The sequence below is a fragment of the Pleurodeles waltl genome, chromosome 4_2 (assembly GCF_031143425.1).
Source record: "Pleurodeles waltl isolate 20211129_DDA chromosome 4_2, aPleWal1.hap1.20221129, whole genome shotgun sequence".
NCBI lineage: Eukaryota > Metazoa > Chordata > Amphibia > Caudata > Salamandridae > Pleurodeles > Pleurodeles waltl.
The window spans coordinates 381614393-381637088 of NC_090443.1; the positions used below are offsets into that span (position 1 = coordinate 381614393).

The window sequence follows — 22696 nt, forward strand, 5'->3', positions numbered from 1 at the left end:
ATAAAAAACTGCTGAATGTATACAGTGTATTTACAGATAATTTCTTTTTCTTGTGTGTTACAAAAAGTGACATCCTGCACCCTTTCCATTTGCGCTGTCTGTACCCCAGCAAGATTATTTCATTATTCACTTTAGTATTCTTTCTCTGACTGTAAAGTGAGCGAAGTTTGTAAACGTCAATCCGGTGGTAAAAAAAATATATATGCGTCAATTTGTCAGAAGACATAGCCTGACATTTGAACTCTGTCTTTGAAATGCAGCAAATGTGACAAATTTAATACAGAGTTTAAAGGCATCTTTTTTATTTAATGGAATTTTTGCGACCCACTCAAAATCAACTTGTGACCCACAGATTGGGAAACACTGCCCTGGAGTAACCTTGGCCTTCTTATACCACTTAGTGCATGCAATCATCCACCTATATCCCCACATCCTACTTGAATCTTTGGGTTATGAGGTACTTGCTTCTGCCAGATGCCCCTCCTTGGAATCATAACAGAGATCCCACTCTTCCAGGTTGACTCCTGTCCATTATGCCATGGCCAGTAGCCCTATTTGTCCTCAAACGATGAGGTATCTCTGTACTAAATGACTGAACTCTTTATTGAAGTGGTCCTGGCCCCGTTTTGTGAGTTCGACTGCATTAGAGATTTGAGCTCTCGATTGCTTGTTTAACTAAACAGGTATTCAACCAACTAAGCTACAGTCCCACCTTTGTGTTGTCTGTGGCTTATCAGTGGTCTGGTGAAAGTTGTCTCCTAATTTTAATGACCTGTGTTTCCGAGAGCAGAGCCTTGTGCTTGCTCTGCATACAGTTTCTGAAAGCCCCAGGGTACCCAGTTGCTAGGAGGGGGTGGGGAGGAGGAGGGAGGACTGCCTTTCACAACTCCAGGTAGGCCCATTCGTATCACAGTTCTTTAACTTGACACCTCCACACCTTGTTAAGGCACGATGTGCCCCCAGGAGTGAGCCATTATGGATATCTCTGCTGGCAGTACCCCGAAGTGAGAAGTTCAGGCACCTTCTGCAAGGCTTCCTGATGTACTGAAAGGCACATCACTTTTGGCAATAGTTAAGATAAATAATCTGGAAGACCAAGAAAGGCATGCACACAGTACTTATTTCACTGATGAGCATCAAAGAAAAGAGACAGAGGAAGTTCTATTCATGGATGCTATGCAATTAGCAAGTGTTTCTGTTGGTTATATTATGTTTATATTTGCTACAACTTTAGTTGGAGCTGTAGCTTGTCTGAAGAAATTCTTTTGTATTTTATTTTTATTTGCTGATGATGAGTAGTATAGCTGTGAGCAACACAAGAGCCTACATGTGTTGGAACAGAACCTGGATGTAAAAATTGTAGAAAAAGCCTTTTGTATTTTTTAAAGAGAAAAGAATAAAGGCATGTCATATTTTCCTTCAAATTTTATTTTTAATTATATTGAATATCAGGTTTTTCTATTTTAGTTTAACTATGTTAATTCTAGCACTATTTAGTTTCTTTTACTTCTGCTGAATACCCACCACTCACTGGGATTTGCCAAGGAGAACGTCCCCGAATACACTATGTTGTTATCCCGAACTTCCTATTTCTGAGTTGCTCTTCCTAGGTGTTTTATAATAGATCTTGAGTACCAGCTGTAAAGGGAAACATTTCCAACTTTTTGGAGTAGCGGGCGAGAGGAGGGGGCTGTTCCACAACACAAAACTACCAGACCCACTCTCTCCGCTCTACTTAATTGGGGCAAGCACCTGCTTTGTGGACGGTGTCTTAGAGTAGCAGTGGGGGGGGGGTGGTCTACAAAATAGGACTACTAGGTCCACACTCTCCCTTACAGCCACGCCCACACTGGTGTTCGCACCTGGAGACACTCTACTTAATTAGGGCAAGCATCTGTTTTGTGGACTGCGTTTTGGAGTAGCAGCGGGCTGAAGCCGGTCCGCAAAACAGGACCACACTCCCCCTTATGGCCACGCCCACACTAGTGTTCACACTCGAAGTTGCTGTACTTAATTGGGGCAAGCACCCGCTGTGCGAGGCCGGGCTGGGCCCTATCTCTTGGCCTGTCGATTCTAATCAATGGAGGTCCAGCAGATACCCATGTGGTGGTGTAATTGGCTCCCATTAAGGTACTGTGGTTATTTTGTGCCTATTTTCTCCACCTTGTGCCATGTAGAGCTGGAGTGGCCCCATATATAAGTGCTGTTGGCCTGACTGATTGGTTTAGCAATCTCTGGAATCTCCAGCAAGGGCAAATGGAAGGCCATATCTGTCTCCAACCCCCCGTAAACTCCACGTTGATTGGCTTCTTGCAAAGATCTGTGGCTGCCCTTTACAAGGAGATCTAGTTGGGCAAGAGAAGGCTGTCTCTTTCTTCCTTGCCATCATCCCCCCCTTCCCTCCCTTTCCATGACCTAGCTCCAGCCCAAGATGAGTCACAGGAGGCATATTAGGGAGATACTGGCCAGGCTGCTCAGACTGTTTGCCTAGTTGTTCCTCGTTTCTTAGCAGTGAGTTACAACGATCCTATTGTAGAATCTGCTAATCCTCCTTGCTTCCCTCTGGGGCAATTTTGTGGGGGAGAGAATAGCCCCTAAATCCAGTGAACATAATATTGGAAAAAAGGAAAAGACCAGAGTTCTGTAACAAGAGACCTAAGAGGCAGAGGGTTGCAGCCCAGAGATAGGACCTGGTTGTCAGTAAAGCGATTCCTGGAGTTAGTTGCTGGAGGGAAGCCGCTTATGGAGGAGGAGTTTCTCCTGAATATTGGGAAATAGATTGGCATGTATATTAAGGACTCCTGAAGCCAATGTTGACCTGTTTGGAGAAGATTGAGAAGCAAATAAAGTTTCTGGAAAATGCTGTTAACGGAGACAAACCTCTGGATACATCTCAGGTTGGAAGTGGGGACCTAATCACCACTCAGGTCTTAAGTGCTGGTATTTGTGAGAATGACAGGCTGCCAGTCACTGAAAACTTGATTCATACTGGACAGCTTCCCAACTTCTCACTCCCGGACCAGTCCATGAATTCGTCCAAAGAAAGAGCAATCAGCCCCTGCAACCTGGTTTGGCGTTTAGCCAATTGACCGGGGAAACTTCCCTGTTGCTTAAAGTTAACTTACCACATGCATGCTGTCCGTTCATAGTAATAATGACAGGAGTCCGGCCATTGGACAAAGGCCAGAAAAAGTTGCAGGAGGAATTGGCCAATAAGTGCCTCCATTGGTTATTAAAGTACGCAAATTTCCCCATCTCAGCAGCATCCAAATTGTACTGACATGTAGGGTAAGGTGGATTGGTAATGGTCGGATTGATCGCCCAGGGGACTGTGTCATTACAAATATAGAAACTCGGACTTGGTCAGAAGGCTCCTGGTGGAAGGGGTCAAGGGTACAGATATCACTCTCCTCCCTTTGGGGTATTTTTAGAAACCCCCCTCTCAACCTGGAAGGGAACATATGAAATGAGTTAGGGGGAGCCCTCTTAGTACATTGGGGCCTCCACATGGGTGTGTTTTACAGAGGCTATACAACATTCCAGTTGCTAACAGATATGAAGCCCTGGATGATGATTGACTCATTAAATCATGCCCCCCTCCCTCCCAAAGTATTCTCTGGCGGCGGAGGCTGGTAGTTCCAAGAAGTGTCGGATCACAAGCAGTGGAGAGGAAGACTGCGCCTCCAAGTGACCACGGCAAGACCAATTATGTGGCCCCATGGAGCGCAACTGGGGAGTTATCTGTGAGGCTCTGATGGGATCCACTTCCAGTGGACTGTGATATTTGGGTCTCTTATTCTACTACACAATTGTTACCTCATTCTGGGGTATGGAGAGGTCAAGCTCTATACCAAACCAGCTTTGCAGGCCCCAGGGAGATAGGGACGAGTGCCCCGACAACCCTGATGGAGATCCTCTACCAAGTCCTTCCGTTATGGCTGATTATACTGGCCCCAAGATTACTGTAGCCAAGGGGCAGGCCAACACAGCAGTCAGATTGCTGTCTTGGAATGTTGCTGGTCTAGCTGCTAAATGTGACTGCCATGGGATTTGCCGCATACTGTAAAAAAGCAACTAGGGGGAAGAGGTAGACCTTCTGGTGGTTTGACCATATGGGTTGTTGTCCATCTTGGTTGTACTATTAAGCCAGTTGAGATAGCGTCTGACGATAGCCTCTGTATTTGCCTGCCCTTTTCAACCTTCCTAAATGTTTATGTATATAATTTATACTCGAGATCTGTAGGATGTGGACAGGAATCAATATTTGTGGAGACTCTCTGCCTATTTGGCCACTCTCCCTGGGTCAACATTAAAAATTATCGGTGGGGATTTTAATTGCCGATTCAAACCTTTAGTTAGTGAAAATGATTGTGAGACTATCTCAACTGCAGAAAATAATCTCTGGTCGATTCAGACCATGAGTATCCCCCTATTAAAAAAAAGACGTGCTGGCTTTGCAAATTTATGCTTTTGTATTAAGTCATTCACTGCAAGCCTGCAATGAGAGATCAAAGTCCGATAGGAAGGGGATACACACCTTTAATAGGGTGGGGTGTACCAGTTTGATTGAATACATACTGTTAGATCTCAGATTGTGGGTGTACGTGGAAGACATGGCAATTAATATAAGACCTGATAGTGATCACAACGCCCTAGCATTTAGATCTTGCCCTTCTGGCATGTAGTACTACAGCAATTAGACGTGATCCCCTTGATGATAGACTGCTAGTGACAGCCAGTAAACATAGAGAAAAATGGTGTATGGTCCAGCGGTCTCAAACTCTACTGAGGCAGCTCTTTCGGGAAGAGCATTGATGTAGTTCTCAATCTGCCTCTCACATTAGGCAATCCTGATTCCTTATTAAAGTTTGGTGACATACCCTTCCAGCTATATAGCGCATTAAAGAATGTCCTTTGTACTGAGGTCAGTCGTGTGGGGGACAAAGGAAGCATGTCCCTTCTTGGTTTAATGGCAAGTGTCGGGAAGCAAAATTGTCGCTACTTAATGTGATCAAAGCCGAGAATAAAAATCTCATTGGGCAACAAAGGGTAGTCTATAAAAGAGTACTCAATATGCTAAGAAAGAAAGCGAACAGAGAAGATGGGCAGAATTACTCAGTGCAGCCCAACGTAAAGATCATGTGGCATTTTGGAACTTGGTCAATTCAGGGGACCCATGAGCATGCTGGGAAGGTAGCTAGCAATATTTCTGCTGACCCTTGAATAAGCTTGAATAAAGCACTTTTTTAGTCTGTATGATGATAATCTAGTGGAGCAAGTTCCTGTCAGTAAGCCTAACGCTAACGATATTTTGAGTGAGGAGAGGTTGAGAATGGTGTGGGGCAACACACCTTGGCACTGGATGAAGTGAGCAAGGCATTAAAAAAGAGAGGGCCAAATAAAGCCCCAGGACTAGATAAAATTCCTAGGGACTTATTCTTGTCTGTGCCTGGGGTCTTGGGGCCCTTATCTTACTTTTCTTTTTAATGTGATCATGAAAGGGATGCCCATTCCCCACTCATGTGCGGGAGCTCAATTAATTCCTATCGTTAAAAAAGGCTCGCCCTTTTTGCCCACAAATTACAGACCAATCAGTTTGATTGACACCACTGAGGAGATATTTGCTAGAGTTATCCTGGATAAATTGCATGAATGAATGGATGGAGGCCAATGCGATTTTACCCCCTTTTCAATCTGGCTTCCGATATAAAAATTCACTGATTGACCAGGTGTTTAGGCTGCAGTTGCTCCACTGTAGTGTTGGAGGGGGCAGACTGTACATGGTCTTTGTAGATGTAAAGAGCGCCTTTGACCTGGTTCCCAGGAGAACACTGTGGCGAGTTCTGTATGATATGGGGGTTCCATCCTATCTTCTTGCCATTATAATAGGACTATATGAGCACAATTGTGCACAAGTGCGTTTTGACAAGTTGGTGTAGTAGTCCAAACCTTTCGTGGTCAACAGAGGAGTAAGGCAGGGATGTGTTTTAAACCCTACACCTTTTTCACTATATATAAATGGCCTGGTGGAACATTTAAATTTGTTTGATAGTGATACTCCCAGGATATTGTCTTATAAAGTGTCGGCTCTTATGTTTGCGAACAACAACCTCCTTCTTTGCAAAACCCCCATAGGGCTACAGAAAACCTTATATAATTTTAGCAGGTTTTGTAAGGCAAGGGAATTAAAAATGTTTTTCAATCCATGTAAACCCTCACGATTAAACCCCAGTATAAATAGTACTCGTCTAGAACAGGTCCATACATTTGAGTACTTAGGCATTACCCTCAGTGAACAGATGGATTGGGCCACCCACGTTTCTAAGCAAAGTTTCAGCTTGGAATATCATATTGGTGGGAACTTTAAGGTACATCAAGGGGTCTTTTTTAAGCCCATTTCCCCTGCTGTTATGATCTATACTGCTCAAGCCTTGGAGGCGGTACTTTATAGGGCTGAATTATGGGGCCAGAAATCTGCATATTCCCTCAGTCGACTAGAGAATCCCTTTTTGAGACAATTGCTGAATCTTCCTGTTAATACACCAGTTGTTCCAATCAGGTTTGATATGGGGGTAGGACCAATTTCGAAGGAGATAGCCTTTAGGCCAATGTCAGGAGGAGAGTTTGGGCTACACTAGAACTATCCCCCTACAGGTTAGCCCTGGAAGAAATCCTCTGTACGCAGGGTGCAGGCAGTCTACCCTGACTAAGACATGTTGGATCCACAATGAGGAATATGGGGAGAGGCAGTCTGTGGGACGATCCTAGTAGGGCATGCCCCAGTGTTTCCAAAGCCAATTTTATGAAAGATTATAAACCTTATGTTTTACATTTAACACGGTCTAGTTCCTCATTAGGACCACTGAGTAACAATTTTATATCTAATAAAGATTTTTATAACCTAGAACATTTAATGGATGAAATTGAACCAAGTTTGGCCAGGAAATTGGATGTGCAGTTCAGGGTTGGCACTCTGCCCTTATTTTCCTATACCTCTAAAAGGGCAAATGCAAAGTTAACTGACAACCAGGCCACCCCTCGTATGGTGGACCCACTGAAACTGAAGCCCACGTTCTTTTCCTCTGCCACACTTGTAGTAAGTCCGGAGGAAAGTGTAGTCTTCCTGTGTTTAGAAATCTAGAGATACGCGAGCATTTAGAGGCCTATCGATTTTTTTAAATGGACACTAGCTAACCTATTGTTTGTGCGTTTTCTAAATTTTTATATGTAATGTGGTACACGGGAAGGAAGCTAGCACTGGTAATCGTCCCCCTTTAATCTAATACATCGATTGACTGTTTATACCACTCTGGTGCTGTATTATTCTAGTGCAAGTGCGCGACAGGAGTTTATTAATATTAAGGAGGCTGCTGCTAACTTTGCTTTGGTTGTTTAACTGTAAATGTTTTATTTCGTGATACTTGTTTTTTTTATTTTATTTTTTTTACATGTTTTATAGTTGTAGCTACTTTGTCTTTTGTGGTGTAATGCTGAAATAAAGAATATTGACTGACTGAAGCTTTTCTTTTTTCCTAGTTCACTAGTGAATTAAGTTAGGTTGTTTTGTTTAGTTGAGCTGAGCAGTTGTAGCACACAGCCATGTATACTATTGCATACCGTCTTAAGTTCCAGTTTCATTGTGCTTTGTATTGTTTTTAAACAGAGAAACACATATCTATAGTGCAAACTTTTGGGGAACTCGAGGAACTGGCTAACATCACCAACGGTAAGTGGTCATTTAATCTAATCTCAGTTTATGGAATAGGTGAAAAGATGAAACTTGAAAGTGTCTGTATCCTAGCAGATGTAGAGACATTTTCTTCCGATTAATGGGAAGATGACTGCTCTTTTGTGAAGGATGTATTACTTTAGCCCATACCTTTCATACTAGGGGTTATATGTTTCTTCTCACAACTTGCTTATCATTCGGATCTAAAGACTAAATATAGCATTCCAACAATTGTATGCACCGGACCCTCTGTTGATGTAAACCACTGCCACAAGGTGCTTCTTTATGCTGTAGCCCTTAATTACTCTGGTCTGTGGGTTTGGAAGTGGGTCTGATCCCTGGTTTCCTGATCAGTGGAACCTTTCCCCTGACTGTGGCTTAGTGCTCTGTCTGCAATTGTTTTTATCCTCATAGGAGGCTAGTTTGAGAAGCTCATATTAATTATTAGATTTTACTGTTCAAATTATGTTACTGCATTTTAGTTCAAACAACATAAACTATGTATGTAAAGAAGAACTATTATTGGATGTAATGAATATAATTATGATTTTCAAAAATTGTTTATTATGTTTTGTTTTTAGCTCTTCTGTTGTTCCATTAGTCTAGTTGTGCATGCATTACTACATTTCTTTTTAGGTGGTGAGGGACACAATACCGGTGGGGCAGTCAGGATCACTGTGGGATCTCTTTTTCACTTCCCGTCACTTACAATCGCAATGCCTGTATTAACTAACTATACCATTATTACCTGGAACACAAGGAGAATAAATAACCTGATGAAACACTATAGGGTTCATTCACTGCTTAAATGCTGGGGCAATTAGCTTTCCTGAAGAAATCCAGTACAACCCAGGGTGAGGGAATAAGACAACAGAGGAAGGTGGTGGGGTCATACATTTATCAGAAATGACTCTACATATGCCAGAGGATGTTTGGTTTCGGATAGGGCGGAGACCCTCTTTGTGGTGCACAACTCAATCTTGTACCTGGAGGGGAGATTGCTACTGCTTGAAGGTAGGCTTGACAGAGATCCTTTGGTTATAGGCAATATTTATGCTTCTCATACCGATCAACAAGCCTTTCTAGACCATCTATCTATGCATCTGGCAGGGTAAACGCATAACCTTGGCTCTCGGGTCATGATCCTAATAGTGTTCTTGATGCAGTTCTTGACAGATCCCATCCTCCACTTCCAAGACTGCACAAAATGCTGAAATATCTTTGCAATGCCTTTGCCTCTGGGTGCCACCGGATGTATAGAGGCTCCACAATCTCTACTTGCTCCCGGATAGGGTGGTTAACATTACAATGCTTTGCCTGCAAGGGTAAAGCTATATCAGACCACCACCCACTGCTGTCAAATATGGGTTAGGGCAGACCCTCCTTGTCTATTCCAGCATGGTGGTTCCACACATCCATGATGGAGGATAGAGCACTTGGATATATTCTTGCATCCCAACTCAGTGAATTAGTCAATAAAATGTATGTCTTGACCACTTCAAGATTGATAGCGTAGGAGATCTGCATCTCCTATATATGCCATCAGTACTGCAATACTCACTATATGCTTGTGTCAGAGTTGGCAGAGAATGAATTTTTGCGGGCTGTGACCTGCTTTTTTCAGTGTGTGAGATTCGTCTGTCACAAGCTGGGTGGAATGAACTTCCTCCAGCATTGACCCTAAGGGCTGAGAGTGTCTTCTGTCAATGTCCGAGAGTAACTGGACTTCTGGCAGCAAGACAACTGTGAGAGAATTGTGTGATTCTTGCTGCAGCTGAGTTCAGTAGGGGCATGACCAACAGGTCAGTGATGTGCCTTCGCCATTCAACTTTAACTTTCTCAGGTGCCCCAGGTCGTGTTTGTTTTTGCACATGTACATTTCACCAGACTGGGAACCAGTAGTCATCCTACCCAATATTTTTCAAACCAACCTCTAACTACATCGACTAGCTAGCATACTTAGGGGGTGATTCTAACTCTGGCGGGCGGCGGAGGCCGCCCGCCAGAGTTCCCCCCCTCCAGAATACCGCACCGCGGTCGTAAGACCGCTGCGGTGATTCTGGGTTTTCCACTGGGCTGGCGGGTGACCGCCAAAAGGCCGCCCGCCAGCCCAGTGGAAAACAACCTTCCCACGAGGACGCCGGCTCTGAATGGAGCCGGCGGAGTGGGAAGGTGCGACGGGTGCAGTTGCACCCGTCGCGAATTTCACTGTCTGCAATGCAGACAGTGAAATTCAAAGTGTGGCCCTCTTACGGGGGCCCCTGCAGTGCCCAGGATGGCGGTATGGGGTGTCAGAATCCCCATGGCGGCGCAGCGAGCTGCGCCGCCATGGAGGATTCTTTTGGGCAGCGGAAAACCGGCGGGAGACCGCCGGTTTTCCTCTTCTGACCGTGGCCAAACCGCCGCCGTCAGAATGCCCTGCGGGGCACCGCCAGCCTGTTGGCGGTGCTCCCGCCAACCCTGGCCCCGGCGGTCCATGACCGCCGGGGTCAGAATGACCCCCTTAGTGTGCCTGACCCTTTCCAGTTTCCAGCACAAATTCTCAGTTATCTTGGCTACAAAGCTGTGGGTTTACAGGCAGTTGAAGGGAATTATACAATTCAAAGTTCATGCACATTACTTATCACAAAGCCTATGATGCCTATAATGCCAAAAGATCTGCAGCACCTAGTGCATATTGTCCACAAGACCTACCTTACCCAGTTTCTTAGTTCCCAGATTGCCTACTCGTAGGCCCCTTGCAGTACCAGCCTACTCTCGAGCCTGCTCTTTCAAAGAGCTTGTCCCACCATGGCCTAGACACTGAGCTTCACAAACCGCTAGAGTGTTATCTAAGCCTCACATAAAGTCCCAGCTTCCAATTTGTGGGGCAAACAGTATTTCCGTTCCACTCTTTGCTATTCAAGAGGCAGAGTTTATGGTACAAAATATTTTTTCGCTGTGCGATACCACTCTTACAGGCAGCGAAGGAAAAACTTTGTGTCAGTTCATGGTTTAATCATAAAAGTTTGTTTTCTTTTTTGTCTGCAAAACATGTTTTTAAAAGAATACATGTGTGATTTTGTTGTCAATAAAAATTATCTTTGTGCCGTTACATATTGGCAGCAGTTCAAAAACCTCATTTCTCATGGCAGTCTACTCACTTGCCACCACCAACTTAAAAAATATTAACACGGGAGTGAGATTTCATAATATAGCTATAAAATATCTACTTGCTCGACGAACGGGATGCTTCAGAAAGAGCTACTTGTCCTGTAAAAAAATCTGTTTCGGTGCCATGCAAAGAGGTGACAAATGATGGCAGCGTCTTCATTATATAAAACCTCTGATAATAGTTTCTTAAATTATGCCTTAGCTCAATCTATATCAGAGTTTCTATCAAGGTTCTGATTTTGCCCCCTTTCTGTGCGCTTTTCAGTCGTAAGGGGTTGTTCCCACACAGCCGAGAAGATGTCTGTGTTTACCGGCCCCATTGCAACCTGGACCCTTTTTCATACTCCTACCCAGCCCTTAGCCTTGGCGCATATATGACATTTAAGGCTCCCGCTGGCAGACTACAGACTCCCTTGCCGTCCCCCACCATTGTCCCACCCCTCGCCACACAGCAGTCCCCCGCTCACGCCAATTACCTGCCTGAGCGTGTGGTGAATGTGAGCAATAATATCCACACAAAAGGATACACTTTGTGTATTTCTGCTTTGGTGAAACCAGATCGGCATCAGTATTCCCTATGGGGACTAGCTGATAATTACTGGGCCTGGACAACATTCAAATTATGTTTGATTAATTTTGAGAACTTCGGGTTACACTTGTTACATGAAATTCCCAAAATTACACCATTATGCCACTTTGCATAATTAGATACCATAAGCAGTAAAATTTACAACAAACCTGCCACCCACAGTAAAAAGTTACAGCAAATGCACAGGAACAACAAATTAAGCAGCTGTTGTTCGCAGTTCTTTTGTTTTTTTGCAACAATTACTATAGATGATGTATTAGAATTTTGCATAGTTTTGCAAACTTTTTGAATATTTAAGAAGAAGCTGATTCTGCATTCCCTCCCAAGAAGTGAAAGTTTTAGGGTTGGAACTTAGATTTGTATAGATATTCACCAATGATTCTGAAATCTCCATATTAAAAAAAGCTGGAAATGTACTCCTGACAAAGACAGGAGTAAAACATTTTTTTCTTACATGGGGAGGCGGGGGGAGGAAGGCGTAGGGAAGGTGAATTTACTATTTGCAGATTTTCCCATAAAACAAATATACCTGTGCATAATTGCTCATGAGAAAATTTACATTACTGCAATTTCCTAGGAGTACGGTTTCCAGACCTACTTCTGTAAACTATTGTGAGTTCCTGATGTAATAAATCTGCACTAATGCAAGGACGTATACCAGGGAGTGCACTTGGGTCACTTTCATTTAAAAAAAATTAAAAAAAAATTGTGGTATGCATCAAACACGTTCTATTAAATGATGCCTTAGAGAAATTGTATTTTTAGTTTCACCACAATAGTTAACCGAGACCTTTTTTCAAGTTATAGTTTTTGTGTGAATATAATCAACAATAATAATTTCATGCTTCTGAATGCATTTGTTTGTAATCACTGAGCAATCTGGGAGCAGTATAAGTAGCTTCAAATTGTTACATGGTGCGAACTTGTTTGCTCGTGTTTATAGTGTAACCACTGTTACTGATGTAAGCTGAACTCACAGCTGTCTGCAGTTCCTTAGAGCACTCTCTTTAATAGTAAAAGCCCTCATAATTAATCATCTGTAAGATATATATTTTTTCACTTCACTACAAAAAAACAAAGGTTACAGGGACGTTCAGTTGGAGATTAGCATAAAAAAAAAACTTAGAAATTCCCTGAAAAAACCTAGGGTTACAGGGATGTTATAGTTACGCTCTGAATTTACTTGCAGAAAACCATAGAAATTCAGCTGTTAAAGTTATTTCAAGTAATACATGCTAAAAGTGCTGCTCCCTGTGTGCAGGAGCAATCCTTTCATCTGTTTGCCTGCCTGCTTGATAGTGGGAAGGAAAACAGATTAAAAGTCTGCTCCCGACAAGCAGGAGCAGTTTTCCAGCTCCTGTCCACTGGGAGCGGATTTACTGTTTGCTCTCACTTGGCGGGAGCTGTCAAAGCCCCCCCCCTCCCCCCCTTCAAGCTACAGCAAACTGCTATCTTCTGAGGGTGGGCACCTCGGGGGATAAGAGGGTGGCGGCCCCCAGGGCTAATAAGGACTCCAGGAGAGAGGCAGCGGGACCAGCCTCCTTTATTTTGCACAGGTCCAGCCCTGCTCACTTAACATTTAGCCATGCCCCGGAGAGGCTAATAGATATAACAAAAAGGGCTCCTTCTGGACCAAGGGCTACCTTTCTGCCAAATTTGGTGTAATTCCGTCCAGTGGCTCGAGATGTAGTTGTGTTCAAAATCCTTATGGGAAACTGCATGGGAAAATGCTTTTGGGAACCCGCCCTCCTCCTTTTTCTCAGACCCCACTTGCCGAATCACCCCGAAACGTTCAAGACAGCGGCTGTAGTGAGTGTCAAACTAGTTTTGAAAATTTTGTGAAAATCTCGTCTACATGACTACAGCCTGAACTGTTGGACAGAATTACACCAAAGTTGTCAGAAAGCTTGCTTTTGGACCTGAAAGCACGCTTTTTGTTATTTGGTGTAAATCCGTTCAGTAGTTTTCGAGAACTTAAAGGAAATCCAAATTTGTATATTCAAGGTCGCTACAAATTCACAAATAGCTCTGCTCTCGTGCAGCAACCTTGTTGGTTGCCATCCCTTCAACCAGGAATTGTTGGCAGCCGTTTTGAGATTCTACTCGGCGGAGTCCCAAAAAAAAGTTAAAGTAAAAAATGAAAAGGGGCAGGGTACAAAAACCCTGACTCCTTAGCGCAGGTGCTGGGGTCTCCTCGGGGACTCCGTCAGAACAAAATAAGCATTAAAAAATTCACTGAAATTCGCAGAGGAGCTGTGAATCCAACTGAAAAGGAAAAAAAGAATAAAAAAAGCAAGCGTAGTCTCCCGCTCTTGTCTTGTTTTCCCGCTTTTTGTTTACAGTTTAGCCACCTGGTGGGCCAGCTCCCTGGGGCATGCAGATATTTATTTTAAAAAGGCGGGGCCACGCACCCCCCGTCTGGAGCCATTAGTGTCCCTGGGGACTGCTACACCCAAGGGAAGACTCCTTTTAAGTCTTCTCCCAGCAGGCGAGAGCAAGGAAATTGCTCCTGCTTGCTGGGAGCAGACTATTTATCTGTTTTTCTGCCCACTGTCAAGGGGCATGAAAGGATTGCTCCCACAGGGGGCTGTGAGCCACAATGGACTGCAGGGGCCTTGAGGCTCCCCCCTACGGTCCAAATAAATGATTCAACTCTTTATAGTGTTGTTGAATTCTCTACAAGAGGATTTAAGGTATGAGTGTTAAGACGCTCCAGGAACAATCACATTAACCAGTTTAAGTATCCTTGTTTGGGATAGATTCATCTCATTGCAGTCTCACCGTCTTTTCCACACCAGGATTCATGTTATCAGTATGAAGATGCTCGAGGAACAATCACATTTCCAAGGTCACTGGAGACATTACCTTGGGATCCATTACAAAGCTGTAGTATGGAATATGCACTGTATATTTACCAAACGAGTTGGCACTTACTAATTAGCCAGTAGAAAGTTCTCCAGGTGGGTAGACGTTTTGTGCAAAACTGTGACCTCTTCTTGGATAAATTAGCATGTCAGGATGCATTGTGGCACCAATGTTCATTTCACAGATATTCTACCTCAAACCCCTCCACCCAAGGGGATGCGTGCAAGAGGTTGGCGCAGGCCAGGCCCAGCACGGGGTTGGATGCTGACATGGCCCTTTTTACAGGGTCATCCCCAAAGTTTTTACCTTCCTCCTCCTATTTTTCCGACCTCTATTTGTTGACGTTAGGACTCTGACCACTTTACTGATCAGTGCTAAAGTGCATGTGATCTCCCTTCTAATCTTGGTATGATTGGCTTATACCTAAGTGGCACATTTAATTTACCTGCAAGTCCCTTGTACAGTGGTATTCCTATACCCAGGGACTGTAAATTAAATGCTACTAGTGGGCCTGTAGTACAGCTTGTGTCACCCACAGAAGTAGTCTTTCAAACCTGTCTCTGGCCTGCTACTGCAGAGCCTGCAAGCGCAGTTTACTGCCACAGGGACCTGGCATCTAAATTTACTTGCCTGGCCTGGAACTCCTCTTTTACTAGATATCTCACCCCTAAGGTAAGCCCTAGCTATCCCTATGGGCAGGGTGTATGTAAAAGGTAGGACGTTTGTCTTTATGTACTACATGTCCTAGTAGTGATAAACAGCCCATGTAGTTTCTCACTGCTGTTAGCGCTGCCCTCTCATAGGATTGAATTGGAAAATGCCCGAACATATCTAAGTGGTGTTGTCTAATCTGAGGGGGTGGCGTAGGCATGTTTGGTGTGGTTGGAATGGTAGTGAGAAATGCTGCTTACTGGTGTGTGCCTTTGACTCTGGTGTTTTGCTTCTTGACTCCAATCCATGCCAGGGTCAGAGTGACAGCTGGGATTTGCACATACTTCTGAGACCACCTGTACACAGGGAGGGTGGAGGTGTCATGCATCTACATACCGAATGGTCCTCCTGGGCTGGGAAAGGTAGAGGCCTGCATCTGTAAAGGCTGTACCTGGCCTTACACAGAGGGCTAGTTTTCCCCTCACTGATTTCTGGAGCCAGTGCAGGAGGAAAAAGTGGACATCGTTGGAATTGGTTAGTGCTGGTTGTCACCCCCTCTCCCTTTGTGAAAGCTGCACAAAATTAGTATAAGTACAGGGGGTTGTCGCCCACACCTTTAGAGTACTTTTGGAACTGGGCCTTAACCTCTGTCAGAAGGACTGCTGGACGGCACCAAAGGACTCATCTAGACTGCCCTTCTGTTAGTTGCCTTGCTGCCTGGTGTCTGCTGGGTGGCACAATGGACTCCTCTGGATTGCTTTTCTGCTTGTTGCCCTGCTGCCAGCTGCTCCCTGACTTGGGCTCCCCTGGGTACTGCTGGACTGCCAGGATGAACCGCCCCTACCTGCATTTAGGGCGCTGGCCTCTGTCTACGGTTGCCTGCCTTGTATACGCCCTACCAGTGCTCCTCCATGGGTCAGCAGAGGATTGCCCCTTTTACCAGTGTCGCCCCTGGTCCTGCTGTTGTAGCGCTTAGCAAAGTGCTATTATCTTTATTGAAGCGGTTGGTCAGCATTGGGGATTGCCTCACATGCTGCAGGCTGAGCCTTCTCCCTGACACTAGTAATGCATTGAGAGCGCTTTCACTTTCCAGGCTTGCCCCGAGTGCAAGAAATCATCCCGTTTCACTGTGGTGGGAGGGGGTCCCTAAGGCTGGAAGAGCTGAGCGAAGCCTGTCGGCTGCTTTGAACAGAGGCGGACTCCTCGCGCATCCCTTGGTGCCCCTCGAGCTCGAGCCGACACCTCCTCTTGCCTGTGTGCCGCCACAGTGCGGGCAAAACAAAAAAAACAAAGGGAAAAGCTGCCACCGTGGCCCGGAGTTGCTCTTCTGCTGGGTTGAACGCAGCACTTCTGGGAAACTGAGCAGAGGCCAGGATGGCTCCGGGTGCGCTCCCCAAGCATAAGCGGCTGGAGAAAAAGCTACAGAAGTAAGTGGCTGCCCAGGGTGGACGCGGGACGCCACCCTATCGACCCAAGATCCTGCCAGGTCCGGCTTGAGCGCTAGGGCTGGAGAATATCGTGTCACCTCTAGTGGGGGAGCCTGCAGTAGCCCCAGCAACCTTGTCATAGTCTTCCAAGCAGGGAGATCAGAAGAGATCTTCCCTCCGAGAAGGAAGGTGTGTGGGCTTTCCTCCCTGCAGCCCAGCTTGGTTTTACCTGAATGGAGGAGCTTTACAAGCCTGGCTCGCAGGGGGGGAGGAGAAACCCTCAACAGCAGTCCCATCCCTGCCGAGCCTCCTTTGGTCACCGCAGGCATTGGAGTAGGTGCACGGGAGCTCCTACCAAAGCTGAGGTGGAATATCATACCTTATATCCTCTAATAGGAGTGCAGGAGCCCTGGTATCCATCACAGTGGATTGGGTACTATTACCATATAACCTGTAAAATAAGCGCAGGAGCTCTGGGACCTCATATAAGGAGAGTTTGTTGGTGATTCTTGCCATACTTGCCCTGTCCCATGATATTTCTTCCCCCATTGTGTATGTTACATCCTCCATGTCCTGTTTATGTGTCCTACCTGCCATGTTGGGAGTAGCCAGCATAGTCTAAAGGCATGTATGATTTGTATTGGGAGGGAAATGTTGGTGCTATGAAGTTTGGAGTTGTAGCTTCTTCTTATGTTTGCATCCATGATTATGCCTTGATATTCATGATAATGTGATAAGGGTAGCGTGCATTTCTGGTGCCCGACGTGTGCCAGTTGGGAAGGTTTCATTTTATGTGCATTAATAATAGGTTGACCAGATTTTGAGCATCAAAAACCGGGACAGGTAAGACATAAAAGAAGGACTAAAGACTTTACTCTCACTTTTATTTCTGGCCTCTCCTGGTTTTTTTGCGTAACTTTGTGAGTGTGTGCATTTACAAGTGTGTGTGTGTATATATATATATATATATATCAAAACAAATCCCTTTCAGGGTTAGAGTGCCGCATAGATTATGCAAAAAAGAGAATAGAGAACACTGGGTAGTTCCCAAGTTTAGGTGGAGAGCAGCTCTAGTAAGGAGCACCCTGCAACACCAGCAACACTCTAGATTTGCTCACCTCAAATGTCTGTTTATCTAGCAAAGTTTTTAAGCATTGGATCAGCACAGTGCTATCCACGCCGAGCTAGATAGTGACAAAGTCTTTTGCCATTTGTACAGCAAAGTCTATCTAGCTCGGCGTGGATAGCACTGTGCTGATCCAATGCTTAAAAACTTTGCTAGATAAACAGACATTTGAGGTGAGCAAATCTAGAGTGTCGCTGGTGTTGCAGGGTGCTCCTTACTAGAGCTGCTCTCCACCTAAACTTGGGAACTACCCAGAGTTCTCTATTCTCTTTTTTGCATATATATATATATATATACACACACACACGCACACGTTTACAAGACTACATATATACAAAATTAGTTATGGCTTGACCTCCCACCCTGTACCCCCCAACTGCCCCCACCCACCTCTCTCTGCTCCCCACTCCATCCCCTGCTGGGAGCAGGCAGGGGACTGTGTTGCCTGACAGTAACAGATAAATTACTTTAATTATTTCATACTTTGTAGGCCTCTGTTAAAGGAGAGCATACCTTTAACTTATGCTTCCTTAGCAAATCTGACCTTTGTCCCCAAAACCGGGACATTTATTTAAAATTAAGAGAAGCGTCGGGACACTGGGACAGCTCTCTAAAAACCGGGACTGTCTGGGGAAATCCGGGACGTCTGGTCACCCTAATTCATGATGATGTCTTGGCATTTCTGATACTATGTTTATTCTGACATGTGCCTTTTAGGTGGTAATGACAGCCTTACTACTGCTTGTGTTGCAGAATACCAGTAACCTATATGTTTACCTGGCTAGTTCTAGCTTTCGTAGAGTACTAGTAACCTGGGTGATGTTCTGGCAACTGCTTGTGTAGCTGGGTATTACCTATACATGTTGTGTTTGGTCTAATGATGCTTTATGCAATACAGTGCATTTTTATATAACTTGTGTCTCCTTTTGGTGTTTTTATTGTGTCACGTTTGTTGTGTGCGTGCAAACGCTTTACACATTGCCTCTGGGATAAGACTGACTGTTCGTGCCAAGCTATCAAGGGGATGAGCAGGGGTTATCTTGGGTCTCTAACTACCTGGCCCTGACTAGAGTGGCGGACCCTGCCTGGCTGAGGTACATACCCTAGCCAACCAGGAATCCCATTTCTAACAGAAGCCTACCGGGGTTGGCCTGCAGGGTCTGGCTGAGGTTGGATTAACGTAAAATAATTGAATATTACTTAACATAAAAAAAAATTGAAATTCCCAGAAAAAAACAAATGTTACAGGGGTGTTATAGTTCAGAAGTAGCATTAAAAAAAACATAGGAAATCACTGAAACAAAAATAAGGTTACAGGGACTTAGGGTCTGAATTTACACGAACACAACCTTAGAAATTCAGCTGTTATAGTTAGTTAGTTCAAGTAACTATAACTCGCGCCCTCTCCATGTACTGCTAATTACCCCAGATTTTACATCACTCATGACATCATCTATATCATCATTGATATCATCAGTGTAACATTTGCAATATAGTTATTGTTGAGAAAACTGCATGGTGAGGGCTCGAGTTATAGTTACTTATTTTTTTTTCTTATACATGTGGGGTTCTATCTTGGCAGCCAAATCGTTTGGGCTGCAGTGTGTTAGGCCTACTGGTCATGAAAGCTTGTATTTGCCCCAAACAATATGTCCTGGGTGATAGGAATTCCACACCTGTGTATTCATCTTTTAAGACTAAAAGTGGTTTTACGGCCTGTGCTGTACTATAACCAATTGTTAGAACACCCAAAAGTCGGGGACTTGGACCTTGAATCCTACACTGAAGTAACCTCTTGCTCCCACAACACAGCAACCTTTCGTATTACTTGATTACCCTTTACTTGTCTTTGGCTAGGTTTCATTATCAACCTCAAGTATCTTCAAACAGAAATCTGCAATAACATGAATCTTTGTGAAGAGAAGACAACGAGCGAGTGTTTAGCTTAGTGTCAGGCCTCCAAGTAAAGGAATTGCTTGATAGGCCCTAACAGTACTAGGGAATTTGCCATTACTGCATGGTATTGAGACAGACCGCACTATCTGTGACTTGGCAATGCACACCGCCCCATCTCCACTATTCCCATTACTTTCTGTGCAGCAAACTAAGAGGACTGTCTCCTATGCTCACTGTGAACATGGGCCAGCTGGTGGCATCAGTAACAATGTGCACTTTTTCAGGATGTATGTGCACCCATTCACAATAAAAGTAGATGCTGTACAAACAAGTGAGCCAGTGCTGCAACCCCCTTTTAAAAATATGCAGCAGGGTCCAGCCGTGCTGCACCATTTCATCATTGTCTTTGTCCCACAAGGTGTACAGCAGCCCAGATTGATGGTCAGGTGCTACACAGACAGTGACTGTAAGTACTAATTTAATTCCTGAATTTGGTATTCTCAGACAAAATTAATTGCCTCAAGTAAAAGAAAATACATTACTGTAGCACTGGTGATACTAAATAGGTATACGTTAAGTCTTTAAAAGTCAGAAACTAATGTTGCTTTTCTTGCTTTCAGAATTACTATCTGGTGACAGTGGACAAGATCATGGGCCAGGTACATGCAGTTTTCTATTTGTTCACTGTATCACATTTATATTTATTGATATTGTTGTACATTTTTATATTATTACATACGTAATACGTGCATGAAAATGGAAAAAGTGGTTGCTGTAAAAAAAAAAAAGTACAGATAATTTCACAAAGTGTATGTACAATAATTGCAGTGTGAAAAGCAGCATAGTAACAGTGTTGCATACTTCATTCTTCACCCTGAGTTGGACAGTGAAAATGGGTAATGACAGATTAGGACCTCAGGGCCTATCTATACGCCTCATATCATCTTCTAGGGTTCTGTTACACTTTTCTTTCTGCTAGTGGGATAGCCCATTTTAACCTGTATGAGAGCGTGCTCATCATTTGCAGATGCATACCAATAAATAAATTGCCTAAAAAGGGCAAGCTAACTTAGTAAAACAGTTCCTAGGTGGAACATAAGCAGGGCTGTAAACAGACTTTTCTTTATCTTTTTTTTTTTTGTGCATTTTGGAGCATTGGTATCCTCTTCAAAGATGAGCGCTTGCAAGTTCTTGGAATGCAGTTTGCATTATGGGTACCAATAGCCTGGAATTATTTGGAACACAAGTTTAGTTCCCATCCAGTGAACAGATCTCATTCCATGCACTCTTGCTGCATGCTTAGATGGGAAATTCCTTACTAGTTGAGTGTTGCTACATCTGTTATCTTGTGACACATCCTACTTTACTCTATCTCTCTAGCCTGAGTGGGGGGATTTCATATTCATTCATGACAGCCTGTGGCTTCATGAAGCTTACAGTCCTTTGGGTCCTGTCCTTAAGAACTTCAGATGGCTAATGTAAGACTCCATATAGTCTGTGGTGATAAAAAGAGTGTAGAATCTCAAACCATAGAAGCTTTCATGATACGCATCCATACACATTGACACCATCAGTCAGTTGGCTCTTGACTCCCTAGCCCAGCCTGAAAAAGAGAAGAGAAGATATTCCATAGATGGAGTGAAGAGATATTGCTCAGTTAGTAGACATGCGTGTTGAGTGCTGTCAGAAGGTATGTGCAATTCTGAGCTTCAGTCACCTCACCCAGAAAGTTGTGTTGCTGCTTTCACCTGTCCCTCGGCATCTCCGTTTGAAAGAGAAGTTAACATTTTCTGAACAGATAGTCTGCAATTGCATGTGGCTTGTCTGCCCTCAACTGACTGCAATGTCGGTGTCAAAGAGATTGATGAAGGGTGTAATTGAACACTGCACAGGACCAAACATCAAATACATTCCAGAATGTTTTGTTCTCCTCTGTGCACTGTGACTCTAGATATTGGCAGCTTAAGGTCTCAGTACTCATTTGGTCTGCTCCTTATGGGTTCTGTTCATTCTCCACAATATTGTGGCAGCCCATGAGGTCAGAAATAGATTTGCAAGGAAGTTGAACATTAGTATGGTAGTACCTCAAAAGGAACTTCACTAATATCTGTGGTCCTCAACCCAGACTGCTAGGGAGGTCTATACATCCTCTGGTGCCAGACAAACTCCAGACAACTATAGAAACCCGTCTTGATATAGCTTAGGTGAATCCCATGAAAAGAAGCAAGAGAAGAAGCTATTTCTATTAGAAAGAACTTACCCTGAGGAGATTCTGAATCTGTGCTTTGAAATAAGTCGATGTATTGATAATATAGGAAAAACGGTCTGCATGATGCAGGCACATGTCTGTGAGCGTCCACTTCATATGCCTTCTGGGACCAATAAGATATAGCAATGTGGGATTTATTAGAGAAATTTACGGAACTTATCCTGAGAAGTCGGAGAGAGGACTTCCTCAAGATCCTAAAAGAGGGATGATTACTACATACTATATTGTCAGTGTTGTTGATACAGGGGTTTTTGGGGGGACATTAATATTGCAATGGTCTGGAGCTACATATGACTTTGTATGATGACCTAAATTGCCTCAATCCCAGTGTTTAGCCACGGATTATAGCTCTCCCAATTTTTAAGGTCTTCACTGTTCCTCAAGCAGATGACTAGCTATTAAAACAGAAGATGCAAAAACATTCAAAACACTTAGCTTGGAAAAGTATAGGGCATTTGCCAAGGATTCGCCTGAAGTCCTTTGGGAGAAACAAACGCCAACATCATGATAGTATACCTTACTGTAAGAAACAAGAGGACCAATCAAGCAGCATCAAAGGAAAAGCAGTTAAACTGAGTGAGAGAAACCAGTTGCACTGGTGACTGATTAAACCCATCCCTAGCAGGGCTGCCACTGTCGTCCTGAGTCTGCCCCTAGATTTGCGCACATCAGTGGGAGAAGGCTACCACCACATCTTCCAGAGTATTCCAAAAGACGGCTCAGTATTGTTGCAAATGGACACGCACAGATTGAGTTGTCGAAACCACATGCTCATCGCAAGCCAGGAAGCATCTCCTTCAATAGCTAGTCTGGAAGTTGCAGTACTATTCTCAAAAGAATGTGATAAGAAAATTTCCAACACATCAGGAGTATTTACTTCCTCATGAGGATAAAGGAAACAAAAAAAACACTTTTACCTCATAGAACCTCAACATTTCCACCCACTATATTGGGCAAAAAAAATTCAGAGTACACGCACTTCATCAGTTTT

General features: G+C 44.0%; 1 protein-coding gene across 4 annotated transcripts in view; it reads left to right on the forward strand.

Annotated features, from left to right (window-relative positions):
- Positions 1-22696, forward strand: part of TRMT1L (tRNA methyltransferase 1 like) — a 274234-nt gene that overhangs the window by 49408 nt on the left and 202130 nt on the right. For all 4 annotated transcript variants that reach the window (XM_069231501.1, XM_069231499.1, XM_069231498.1 and 1 more), the window contains exons 4-5: positions 7664-7726; positions 20057-20095. In XM_069231501.1, the coding sequence (XP_069087602.1) occupies positions 7664-7726; positions 20057-20095 (102 nt within the window). The remainder of the gene's footprint in view (positions 1-7663; positions 7727-20056; positions 20096-22696) is intronic.